Source organism: Miniopterus schreibersii, assembly GCF_964146895.1.
Source record: "Miniopterus schreibersii genome assembly, chromosome: 2".
Taxonomy (NCBI): Eukaryota; Metazoa; Chordata; class Mammalia; order Chiroptera; family Miniopteridae; genus Miniopterus; species Miniopterus schreibersii.
Window position 1 is genome coordinate 25403436 of NC_138102.1, and position 12115 is coordinate 25415550.

A 12115-nucleotide genomic window follows, 5' to 3' on the forward strand; every position below is an offset into this window, starting at 1 on the left:
TCACCACATGCCTTTGCCCCTCATCTGTGTTTCTCCATCTCCCAGCATGCTGATGTCGTGGCGGGAACCTCTGGCACTGTAGTGATGGTTTCCACGCCAGATATGAGGAATGAGTCATGAGTGCATCGATGTTCTGAATAGTGGGTGGTATTAGCACTATCTTTCCTCCAGGGGGTAGATGAGGGACGTCCTGCACATGACCTACTGTCTCAGACCCCATTCCAGGCTTCCAACCCAGTGACATTCCTTATGTCACCTCATTTTATACATAAAAGCTGAGGTTCCCTGATTTGCTTGAAACCATATAGAAAGTGGATGGCTGGACTGAAATCAGTATTCCTGGCCCCTGGACTTACATCCATAGGTGCTTTGCTTTTTGGATGCCGAGTAAGAATATCAGGCACAACTGCTGTATAAGTGTCACCTTGCCCCACATCGTTTCAGGGTGTGGCTGGTGCCCTTTATTCAGTTTTGTAAGTGGGGACACCCAATGCAAAGAGAGCAGGTGGGGTTCCCTACACGATACATTTCTCTTTAGACTGCATGGAAAGAGGGCCTACTGCGTGTGCTACACTCAGAGGTATCCTGCAATGGGTCATTTGTCAAGGACAGTGCCCCTTTGGGAAACAAATCACCTCCACAAGTTGGATTTGGCCATTTTGCGGTAGATTTCCACATGCTCAGAGAGTATCATGTTCATCTGCTGAGTTGGCAGCAGCCACGTGGTCTGTCATCAGGGTATCTGGGAGCCTGTGTGGCTCCGAGGAAGCCACTGGGATGTCTCTCTCTTTCTAGATAAACCCCCGCCTGGATGGCTGCATGAGGAGCTGGAACCTGATGAACGGTGAAGACATCACCATCCAAGAAACAGTAAAAATGAACACAAAAATGCAGTGCTTCTCTGTGACAGAGAAAGGATCCTTCTACCCTGGGAATGGGTTTGCTTTCTACAGCCTTGATTATGGTGAGTCTCAGCTCCTAGGCTGGGTTGGCTGTAGCTGCGCATTAAGCCAATCTACTAAACAGTAGAAAAACCAAGAAACAGCTTCTTACCTAGGATGGTAGTGTCAGGGATAAGCTGGGCCCACCATGGGCTGTGGGACAGGAGGCAGCGGGGTGAGGGCAGTGAGTTAGCCAGTGAGGAAGAGATGACCAATGGAGAGAAGACAGGACCCACTGCAGATGCTGTGGTGGCTGAGATGGGGAAGCTGGGCAGGATCAGAAGGTTCTAAGAGGGCACTTTGCAAAAGGTTCTGAGTTTAGAACCTTTTGCTTAGGTGGGCATGACAAGATGGGCTTAGGGCTTGTCCCAGTGGATGGAGAAGCTGCTAGAATGTACTTGACATTGCAATCTCCAAAGACTCATGAGGAGCAAAAAGGGGGCAGTATCTTAAAAATCACAGTGTGGCTCATTCGAGTTTTAAAAGAAAGAGAAGAACCAGAGAAGGAGGGGGCCATCTAGGACCAATAGAAGCCGGTGGCCCAGCCCCGGAACCCTGCCAAGGAGGCTGACATTGTCAAAAGAATTGAGGCTCAACAAGCCAGTGTTGAAAGCAACAAAGGAGCTTTTCATTTGTACCTGGAGAGAGAAAGCCCATGCGAAAGGAACACGAAGCTCGAAGCTGGTGTTCGATATCTAAACCCAGCAGGAAGAAGGCGGGAGATGGGCAGACCAGGGGGGAGGCAGGTGTGGCCAGCTGGGGCTCTGACACTGTTTGCACACACAGTTGTGTGTGGGGATATTGAGGGTTGGGGCCTGAGGTTAGCTGGGAATCCCTTGCCCATCAGTAACAATGGTCTGGGAAGTGAGTGTAGCTGCAGAGGGTCAGCCCAGAGGCCCTCCTGGCTTCTGTAAACAGGGTCTTTAATCTCTTAAAACAAAATGCAACTCATTCATCTCTTTCCTTTTATTATCAAATTAGTGAAAATTTACAGTAAAAACAAATAATCCTCACATGCTGACAATTGAGCATTCACTTAAGCATAAATCTTACAGGAAATGAATTAACATTCCAAATTTCATTACTGATTGTCCAATGATAGAAACGCTGTAATGAGGACGTTGCATGAATGATTTAGATGGGTGGTAGGTGGCTAAGAAATTCTGTTGTTTGACTCTGGACTCACAAGACTTTCCCTAATCATCTCCTTAGGTAGAGTTAAAATTATCCTTTGTTTCTTGAGCATATACCAGTTGGAGCCCTTAATCATCACTATGCCTGGGTTCATAGACCTGAGTGGCTTTGAGCTTGAGAATGCTAGGAGAGCCGTATGTCCTGGCCCAGGAAAAGACACATGCATAGAATTGTGCAAGCCCTACGGGCAGGTTCACAAGCCCCCTGGAACCCGCCATGGAACCCAGCTTTCTCTGTCTGATTGCTCTTACGGGTGCTTCCTGAGTCTCGCTGGCTCCTGGCTCATGCCCTGGCCCAGGCAGGCTCTGTGAGGATTCCTCGTGCTCCCTTTTCCATGGCCCACAGCTGCCCAGGACCCCAGCGCTGCTGCAATGGCCATCTCTCCTGGGGCCATTTCTGGCTTTGCCCTGCCTCTCTCTTCATTCTCTCCCTGCAAGAGTCCCACTGGGGTGGCCCAGCCCCTCTCCGTCCCTAAACTCTGAGCCCTTTATGGTTCAATGCCCACACTTGGTCTTCCCCCTGCTCATGAGCCCAGGGCAGGCAGCGTGCTCCCTCCACACCTCAGCTCCACATGTCACCTCTGGTACCCAGTGGGACCTCCAAGTTCAAGGAGGGCCCGTCCAGCTCGGAGGACAGGAGACCTGCTCCTCCCTCCTTAGCAGGACAGCCCATCCTCTCAGGACCATGTATCATCACCCCCCTTGGTATCTTTGTTTTAATTGTCAGAGCATTACTATGTCAGTAAAGATCTTTTGGAGAAAAGAACCATTCACTCCTAATTGCACCTCCTAATATAACACATACATTGTTCCTTTAGACTTCATCTTTATACATACAAAGCTAGGGCGTCATTATAATGTTTAATGTCAAATCACATGATTTAAAACATTTAGTTCTTTTTTCACTTAATATTATAAACATTTTTCATGGTGTAACAGAGACATCACAGGTATAATCTCCAATGACCACAAATGCTCCCATTACCATACACGTCACAGTCTGCTCACCATCTCTGCTGTTTGGATTTGATCTGTAAGTTCTGTGACAGCAAAGTCCAAATGGTATTTAGAATCTGCATTTTTAATAAATCTTGAACTCTGCCATTAATGTCCAATTTATAACACAGAAAGGACTCATTGGGAAATTGTAGGTTCTGTGCTCTTTCACTCTGCAGTAGTTCAAAGTTGGTTTGGACTCATTAGGTCTTGAGGTCTGAGAAGACCGGGGCAGGGCAGGGTGTGTAGAGATCCCATCCTGTGCCTGAGGAAACTTCCCAAGGAGAGCTGAGGCACTGGTGCCTGTAAAAATGCTCTCACAACCAGCCAAATCCCCAGACCCATCAGAGGGGAAACCTATATGCCAGAGAACACTATTCTCTCTTCCTTCACAAATAAAGGGAAAACTTGGCAACAGAGGAATACAGTTTATATATATATGTATATAAATATGTATATATATATGTACATATAGTTATTTTTTAAATCTGTGTGCATTCAATTCAATGAACAATTATTGAGAACTGACCATAGTAGACCCCATTTAGGGATGGGACCCACAGATAATTTGAGGAGCTCACAATCCAGTGGGGAGGAGACAGAAACCAGTGTCATGATTCACCCTTGTGGTAACCCTGACCTGAGCTTGAATGGGTGCAGATGTTGCTTCAGTGTCATTCTACCTGAACATCTCTCCTTCATCAGGATTTCAAGTTCTTGTGAGATAGAAACACTTAAGAGGGCAGAGGCTTTCTCTGGCTTCTTCATCAGCAGGTGACTCAAACATAAGGGGAAACATGGCCCTCAAAGAACCATGATCTAGCTCTTCCTACTAAAATGTGGTTTTTGGAACTGTTTGTGTAAGATGTAGACAGATACTGTACACATTTTTCATTTAGATGCATTATATATGATATCATATCACTTCTATTTGATATATAATGTATCTAAATAAAAGTCACTCCACTGAAGCATTGGAATAGTAAAATATTTGCAACACAGAATACACAATTGTGTATGGTCTGTTGAGGTGATGCTCGTGGCAGCTTCTATTTGCATTGCATTTTAAACTCTTCAAAGTACTTCCAGCCTTGTAGTGCTTCCTGGGGATTGAGGGCTGTGAAACTCCCAACAGGTTCTGTGGAAAGAGCTGAGTCCTGCAAGAGAGGAAGTGAGAGAGCCCAGGGGAGGTGGATGTCCATGGCCCACATGGCACGCCTGCACCTGCACCTGCTGTCCCAGCAGGTCTGCGGTCTTATGGTCACTCGAAGGGGTATTTGGGAGATGAGAGCACTGGCATGGCCAGGAAGGCAGCAGTCATCCTCGGGTGGCCCCAGTGCCTTTTGACTGTGGGTGGAGCTTGAATCAAGTGCCCGAGTTGTCCTGTCACTTCCCAGCTATGGTCCGTTGGCTCAAACAGTGAATGATGGATTCCTAAAAGCTCCGCATCGAGTTCTTGTTTGGCTTCCCAGCTGCCTCCGCAGCGCCAAGGCAGGGTCGGGAGCTGCTGCGGGTGTTCTCCGCTCACTCCCACCTTTCCCTCGTTTGTATGGCCTCTTGATGCGCCGCCTTCATCGCAGCACGTACATCCGCAGACGTCGGGACCGAAACCACCTGGGAAATAGAGGTCATGGCTCGGATCCGCCCTGCCACTGACACAGGGGTGCTGTTTGCGCTGGTGGGTGATGACCACACTGTCACCCTCTCTGTGGCCCTGGTCGACTACCACTCCACCAAGAAGCTCAAAAAACAGGTACCACTCACTATCCTGCCCCGAGGATGGAGGGGCTGCCCTAGCGTCCAACAAACAGCCCTTGGGGCTATCTGCCTTCGGGGTCCCCAACTGCCCTTCCCGGGGTCAGTTCACCCCTTCCCTGTCTCTGGAAGTTTTGTCCCACCCTCACACGTCTCTCACCATAGTCTAACCAGCCGTGCTTGGCTTGGGGACACTGTTGACACAGATCGCCTGACACAGTTGTCCATTTAAGCCGTTGTGGGCTGGGGAGGTCAGGGGCCTTCGAGCCAGTTGTGCGGTGGGGTGACTTTCCCACCTATACCCTTGGCCAGCTCTGCGATATAGAACTATTTGAATTAGTTGCTCATGTTTAAGTCTAACGATTTCACTAACAAATTCAGATCTCCAGTTTCTCTTAGAAAGTCATATTTGCAAACACAGCCCAGACCTGAGAACATTGTTCCCTGGGTGACAGAGGCAGAGCTCTGAGTACAGCTGGCCCTAGACACAGCCTGCCCTCTCCACTTTGACTCAGTCCCCACCACTTCCTACTGTCTCCTGGATCTTAACTATCTCTGGCCTTTGGACTTACTGTTTTCTTAGAGAACAACTGACAGGTACTAGAAATAGGTTTTATTCTCTCACATCTGTGCAAAGGGGGAAAGCATGGCTGACCCAAAGGAGTACAGGTTCACCAGCCAGCCTGTTCTCAGAGGCAGTCAAGCTTCTCCGCTGACCAGGACTAGGCACTAAATGGTTTGGTTTACGCCCAGACTCACTCACCACCACCAAGGCACAGGTGCACTTTTACACCTGTCCCCGGCATTTGGAATAAACAGCTGTCGTGACCACCAGGCGGGGAGAGTGAAGGAGGAGAGGGCAAGATGTCCTGTGCCATAGTTTCTGTTCTGTCAGAGTGTGTTTCTGGCCCATGGTCTAGAGAGTGTTTCTGTTCTGTGCTGTCAGATTGTGTTTCTGACCTACGTTGTCAGAGGCATGTTCTGCCCGGCATGAGCACCCCGGCTGCAGGGCCCAGCTGCCTGCTGGAATGTTCATGCTTGCTGCCCACCCTTGCTGTTCTGTGTTGGTGGCTTCCTGGGGTACCTCCCAGCCCGTAGGAGATCAGTGCCACCAAGGAGCATGGGGAAGACCAGCAGGCCTCTAGCCCAGGACAGGGCACACAGTCTAAGTTGCAGGGCTGTGCTTCCCCCACCCCTGGGTGCTCAGGTGTGCTTCTCCCCTGCAGCTGGTCGTCTTGGCTGTGGAGAATGTCACCCTAGCCCTCATGGAGATCAAGGTCTGTGACAGCCAAGAACACGTGGTGACCGTCTCTGTGAAGAAGGGTGGGGCCACCCTGGCTGTTGACGGCACCAAAGGCCAGAGTGAAGTGAGCCCTGCAGAGCTGCAGGAGAAGCTGGCCGTCCTCGGGAGGCACCTACAGGGCCCTTTGCTCACCTTCATCGGGGGACTGCCAGGTAGGACTCCCTGTGGGCTGCATGCTGAGAGGTGGGGGCACTGGCCACTCTGACCATCCCCACCTTCCTTACCCCAAACTGAGCCTGGGAGTTTCTGTACTGAGATGGACTTTTGTTTTAGAGCTAGAGAAAATATAGGTAGGTTTATTGGCTGGCATTGCGATGTCTTCACTTTCGTGAACACCAGCCTAGAGCTTATTGGTTGAGGTTGAGAACATGCTCCTTGGGAACAAGTGTCGGCCTGAACCTGCCCCACCTCCCCTGCATCCTCCAGGAGCACCCAGCTGAGCATGCGTCAGACAGTGACTCTGGCCAAGGCCCATGGGAAGGCCCAGCTGACCCAGGGCCAGACTGGAGCCAGGTGCCCCAGTGCCCTGGGCCTTCCTTCCCCGCTGAGTCCTGGGGCCCAGCCACCACAGCAGTGAACAGAGTAACCACCAGCCCATCCGAGTCCAGGGAGGGCCAGCACACAGCTGCCTCCTACAGACGGGGTGGGATCTGTTTCTGATCAGATGGAGAGTGTCCTTGCTCATGTTGCCTGTAATAAGCCGAGGGATCGGGGCAAAGTCGTAAAAAGACAGATGAGAGCCAGGTGCTTGTTACATAAGCCAGTCTCTGTTGGCTCCCGTGGCTCAGTGCAGGTTGTCACTTGCCTCGGGTAGCAAGGTTTCTGTCTTGGCTACCAGACACAAACTCCATTTAGTTTTAATAAACAAAGATTTGAAGAGGGTGCGAGAAGGCCAGGAAGCCCTGCAGCATGGATGATTCATTTGGGCCAAGAAGAAGGTAATATTTATTTAACAGACTTGACTATCTGTGTGTACTTCCTTGGGGGGCAATGGGGGCTTCTTGCCAAAGCCTGACTGGCAGATGTTTAGTGCCTGCCTGTGAGCACGTGGCCCAGCCGGGATGGCAGTGTTCTGAAAGCAAAGGAAACAGTGCCCTTGAGGAGGAAGGCCAGGGACTGAGAGGGACCCACGGTGCCAGTGAGCGCTGCGGCGGGGGATGCCAGGGTGGGGAGCCCAGCCTCCTAAGACGGTGTTTGTTCTTTCCCCGCTGGCCCAGATGTGCCGGTGACCTCAGCGCCAGTCACAGCTTTCTACCGCGGCTGCATGACGCTAGAGGTCAACCAGAAGGCGCTGGACCTGGACGAGGCCGCCTATAAGCACAGCGACATCACGTCACACTCCTGTCCTCCGGTCAAGCAGGCTGCCCCCTAGACTGATCGCTGCTGCAGGATGAGAGGCCGCAAAGCGCTCCACGCTTCCTTTTCAAAACAAGCGAAAAGGGAAGGCACCCCAGCCCACCCCACGCGAGCAGCTCCCCAAACACTGAATCCTCGCGAGCTGAGTTTCTTTTGAGACCTTTATCTTGTAATATAAGTGTAAATAGTTGAGAAGACTAATGTTAATGACCCAGAAACACACCCCGAGCCCCAGAGTGTCCTGCGTGCAGCTGGGCTCCAAGGAGCCGACCTGAGGGTGGAGGAGGGAGGCCTGCACAAGCCAAGGGGACCCAGGAACATAATTCTGTTATTTTTATTACAAAATGCTTCTTTCTGACCTAAAAATATAGAAAAATAAAATATTTACAGAAACCTTTGTAACTCTGTGTGAGCAGTCTGCTCCTTGCATCTTTAGTGCTCAACAGCTAGGGGTAAAAAGACTGAAGGAAGAACTCACCATGGGTCTGAGGCCGAGGGAGGCCTTGTGCATGAAGGTCACTTCTGCCCACTCCCCGGAATCTCCCCAGCGCCCACCTGAGTTTCCAGTCCTTAGTGGAGCTGGCCACTGTGTAAGCAATGCACCCACTTCCCTCAGGAAGAGGCAGGCTGCCCCCGGGCACCCCTCCCAAGCTGGGCAGTGGTGAGTAAATAAAGGCACAGGGTTGGCCCCTGCTCATTTCTCCTTCATCCCTCAGCCTCACATTTTCTCTGAGGCTGAGAGCAGGGTTGAAATGGAACCGGGAGATCGGTCCCACTTACAGCTCCCCCTGAGCCTCAGCTTCTGGTCTGTGAGGGTGGAGTAGACAGTCCTCACACGCTGACTCTAAGAGGGGCAATGACAACACCAGCTGTGTGGAAAACACGTGTGGGGTGCTGGGAGCCACCAGACACACGGTGGAGGTCACCAAGGCCTGCGGTCCTGAGGGGGAGGCCAAGGCCCAAGGTTGGAGGTTACTGTGGGACATGTCCATTCTCTGCCTGATGTGACTGTAGGGGAGGGGGCACATGCCCCACAGCCAGTAGTGCCATCGCAGTCGGCATTCAAGCAGAGGGTCCCAGAGAAGTTTTCGGCATCTGCTGGGGGCTGTACTCAATGACTAAGATTCTTCTTTTTTTTTTCTTTTTTTAAATACCAAACCCCAGTGTATGGTCTGAGGCAGTAGGGCAGGTTTGGGTTGTTTACTTTCAGGTCCTGTTCCTCAGATGGCAGCAGAGTGTTCCACAGGTTCGTCATTTCATCATTATGGAGTTAATCCCTAAAAGCCACCTTAGCCAAGCACAGAATCAAGCCGGTTAGGTTTCAGTGTCTTTGCATCCTGGCTGCTGAGTGTGAGTTTATAAGTCACAGCTTGACTCAAAGATAAGCAGGGTTCAGAAAGGAGGATGGAAGCCTGAAGAATCCACCCCCAGCTAAATAACACATGAAAAGCAAAGTGGGTGTGGCACCACGGAGGAGGAGAAACACCCCTCTGGATTTCTGAGAAAAATGGGAATGGCCCCGAGGACTGCATCAGAGGCCCCAACTGGCTGGGTCGCCCGGCTGGGTCGCCTGGCTGGGTTGGCAAGGTGTAACGACCCCAAGTGCACCCATGTGGGAGGAAGCAATTGTCCCTTTTCACCAGAGGGCTGGCACACCCTTTAAGGGGCAAGGATCCCCATCACACAGGGGAGAGTTGGCAATCACAGACACCCATCAAGAGGGACCTCCCTGGGCCAAGCTTACCTCAAAGATGACCATACTGAGGCATGAAGGTGCAAAGGTATCTTGGCAAGGACACATGAAAGCAGAGGTGCTTAAGCCCCCAGGTCCCAACAGGGCTGGCTCGAGTAGCCAGGGTCCACTCCACTGAGGGTCACCATGGGTCCTTGGCAAACTCACCTGTCTTTGGGGCTCCTACTTCCCTGCCTGTCCTGCAACCCCATGTGTATGTCCTGCACCATGTCCACCTGGGCCACCATAGGGTTTCAGCGCAGCTCGCTCAGGCTGTGCTGGCTGTGTCCTGGCTTTTGCTCTCCCTAAACTTTAAGCAGCATCTGGGTGGAAGTTTTGCTGACTCAGGACTTCAGAAAACTAGTCTAAGGTTCTTCAGGTAATTTTCCACATCGGTGCATGAGGAATCAAAGATGCAGGAGACATTTGGGGCCTCAGAGAGCACATGTCAGGCAGTCCCTGAGCCATTCAACCAACCGTGTCCTCATGAAATGTCCATCATGAGCAGAGGGCCTATGTGGAAGGATGGTCCTCACCTAGCCTCTTCTCCAGGCTCTGTGGGTCTCCCCCCCCTCCCCCCCAGTCTGTGATCCAGGTGGATGTGTGTGCCAGTTCACACTACAAGTGGACCCCAAACCCAGGCACCTTGTGCTGGCTCTGGGATGGGCAGATGGCCTGGTTGGGCTGAGCTGGTCAGGCCAGGGCTTGGAATGATAGGATATAGCCTCAGGCTATCCATCTGGGGCATGAGGCCCCAGTTCCGGGGGACTCTGGTGTTGACCAGGAGGACCCAGGCAGGGACGCCTTTTGCTCAATAAGCAGGAGGTCTCACCCCAACCCTGATGGCTCCCCAGAGCCTGCTAAGCAGAGCTCTGAGAAGTGTGGGAAGCATAGCTCCACCCCTGCTGCCCACCCTCTGGCCTCACAAAGCTACAGGAGCCCAAAGCCACTTTGGGGGCCTGATTCCTTTCTCAACCCTGTCACTGCAGCGTTCCCCATGGTGCTCTCTGATTGTCGTTCACTGTGGAGGCGGTTCTGGAATGTTCTTGTGGAATGCTCTCCTGGCCGGCTAGGAGTCTCCTCTGGCCAGCCCCAATTCTCTTGAGAAAGCCATAAGAGCCAAGAGCAGGAAGGGCACATGCTGAGCTCTGGGACTGGTCACTCTGGAACCTCCACAGAGACACACAACAGAGGCCAACATCTTAGAGGCTTTCTGCCTACCTTGGGTTCACCTTCTGTCCAGGGCTAGCTAGGCAACACATCTGTTTCCTGGTGTGGTTTCCTTAGACTTCCCCTGGGTGCCTGAGGTTATTCTAACTACTGCCAAGAAAAAGCTTATAGCAAGTATAGAGCTAAATCCCTCAATACATTTCCCAGCTTTGCCAGCCAGGTTGGCATCCTCGCCACTATCCAGTTCAGTCCAGTATCTGGCTGCAGAGGAGGCTGTGACAGACAGTTCCATATCTTCTGAAGGCGAACTATGGACATGGAGTTGGGAGGATTCTGAGTATGCACTATGGAGCTGGAGCTGGGAGGGTTCTGAGTGTGCACTATGGAGCTGGAGCTGGGAGGGTTCTGAGTGTGCACTATGGAGCTGGAGCTGGGAGGGTTCTGAGTGTGCACTATGGAGCTGGAGCTGGGAGGGTTCTGAGTGTGCTCTATGGAGCTGGAGCTGGGAGGGTTCTGAGTGTGCTCTATGGAGCTGGAGCTGGGAGGATTCTGAGTGTGCTCTATGGAGCTGGAGCTGGGAGAATTCTGAGTGTGAGCTGTGGAGATAGAGCTGGGAGGATTCTGAGTGTGCTCTACGGAGCTGCAGCTGGGAGGATTCTGAGTGTGCTCTATGGAGCTGGAGCTGGGAGAATTCTGAGTGTGAGCTGTGGAGATAGAGCTGGGAGGATTCTGAGTGTGCTCTATGGAGATGGAGCTAGGAGGATTCTGAGTGTGCTCTATGGAGATGGAGCTGGGAAGATTCTGAGTGTGCACTATGGAGCTGGAACTGGGAGGAGGATTCTGAGTGTGCTCTATAGAGTAAGAGAGTAGATGATTTGGTTGAATGTGTGGTGATGGAGTAGGGAGTGGATTATGCTATTGACACATTTATGTTCTGAGTTTATTTTGGAGTTTTTTTTTTAATAGAAGAACAGTAAAAATTTGTTTTTGTTCTTTGTGGTTGTTTATAGGATACTATTGATTGAGAATGTCATTTTGTGTGGAGGGCTATTCTGTGCATTTGGGTCATTTAGTAGCATCCCTGACAACTACACATAAGATATCAGTAGTACATCTCCCCACCCAACACACACACACACACACACACACACACACACACACTTATGACAATCAAAAATGTCTCCAGGCATTGTCAGATGTCCCTGGGTGAAAAATCATCCCTGTTGAAAACCACCACATTTTAGAAAAAGGAAATTTGACCTCTAACTCATATCACACAGAGAGTTAACTCCAGGTAAAGTATATATTTAAGTCTGAAAATAATCTGTAAAGCATTTAGAAAGTAATATGTAACTATAGCCTGTGGGTCCAACGTGATCCTCCCTTGTTTTTGTTAATAAAGCTTTATTGGCACACAGTCACACCAATTAATTTACTATTACCTACAGCTTCTTTTGTACTAAAATGGCTGGGTTGAGTAGTTGTTACACACCCACTGACCCTCAGAACCTAAAATACTATCTGGCCCTTTACAGAAAAACTTTACTGACCCCTATGATAGGAGAATATTTTTATGACCTAGGGTAGAGAAATATTTCTTTCTATCTTCTTTTAGTTTATTGATTTTAGAGAGAGAGAGGAAGGGAGGGAGAGGGATGGGGACATCAAT

The 12115-nt window shown here is 50.7% G+C and overlaps 2 protein-coding genes across 2 annotated transcripts in view; one reads left to right on the forward strand and one right to left on the reverse strand.

Moving 5' to 3' along the window:
• Positions 1–7944, forward strand: part of GAS6 (growth arrest specific 6) — a 45053-nt gene extending 37109 nt beyond the window's left edge. Inside the window, exons 12-15 of the mRNA XM_081128378.1 lie at positions 796–964; positions 4711–4883; positions 6112–6340; positions 7406–7944. Coding sequence (XP_080984504.1) covers positions 796–964; positions 4711–4883; positions 6112–6340; positions 7406–7560 — 726 coding nt within the window. The 3' untranslated portion in view covers positions 7561–7944. The remainder of the gene's footprint in view (positions 1–795; positions 965–4710; positions 4884–6111; positions 6341–7405) is intronic.
• The window catches only part of TMEM255B (transmembrane protein 255B), a 48124-nt gene continuing 40599 nt past the window's right edge, over positions 4591–12115 (reverse strand). The window contains exon 9 of the mRNA XM_081128380.1: positions 4591–4744. Within this exon, the coding sequence (XP_080984506.1) occupies positions 4655–4744 (90 nt within the window). The 3' untranslated portion in view covers positions 4591–4654. The remainder of the gene's footprint in view (positions 4745–12115) is intronic.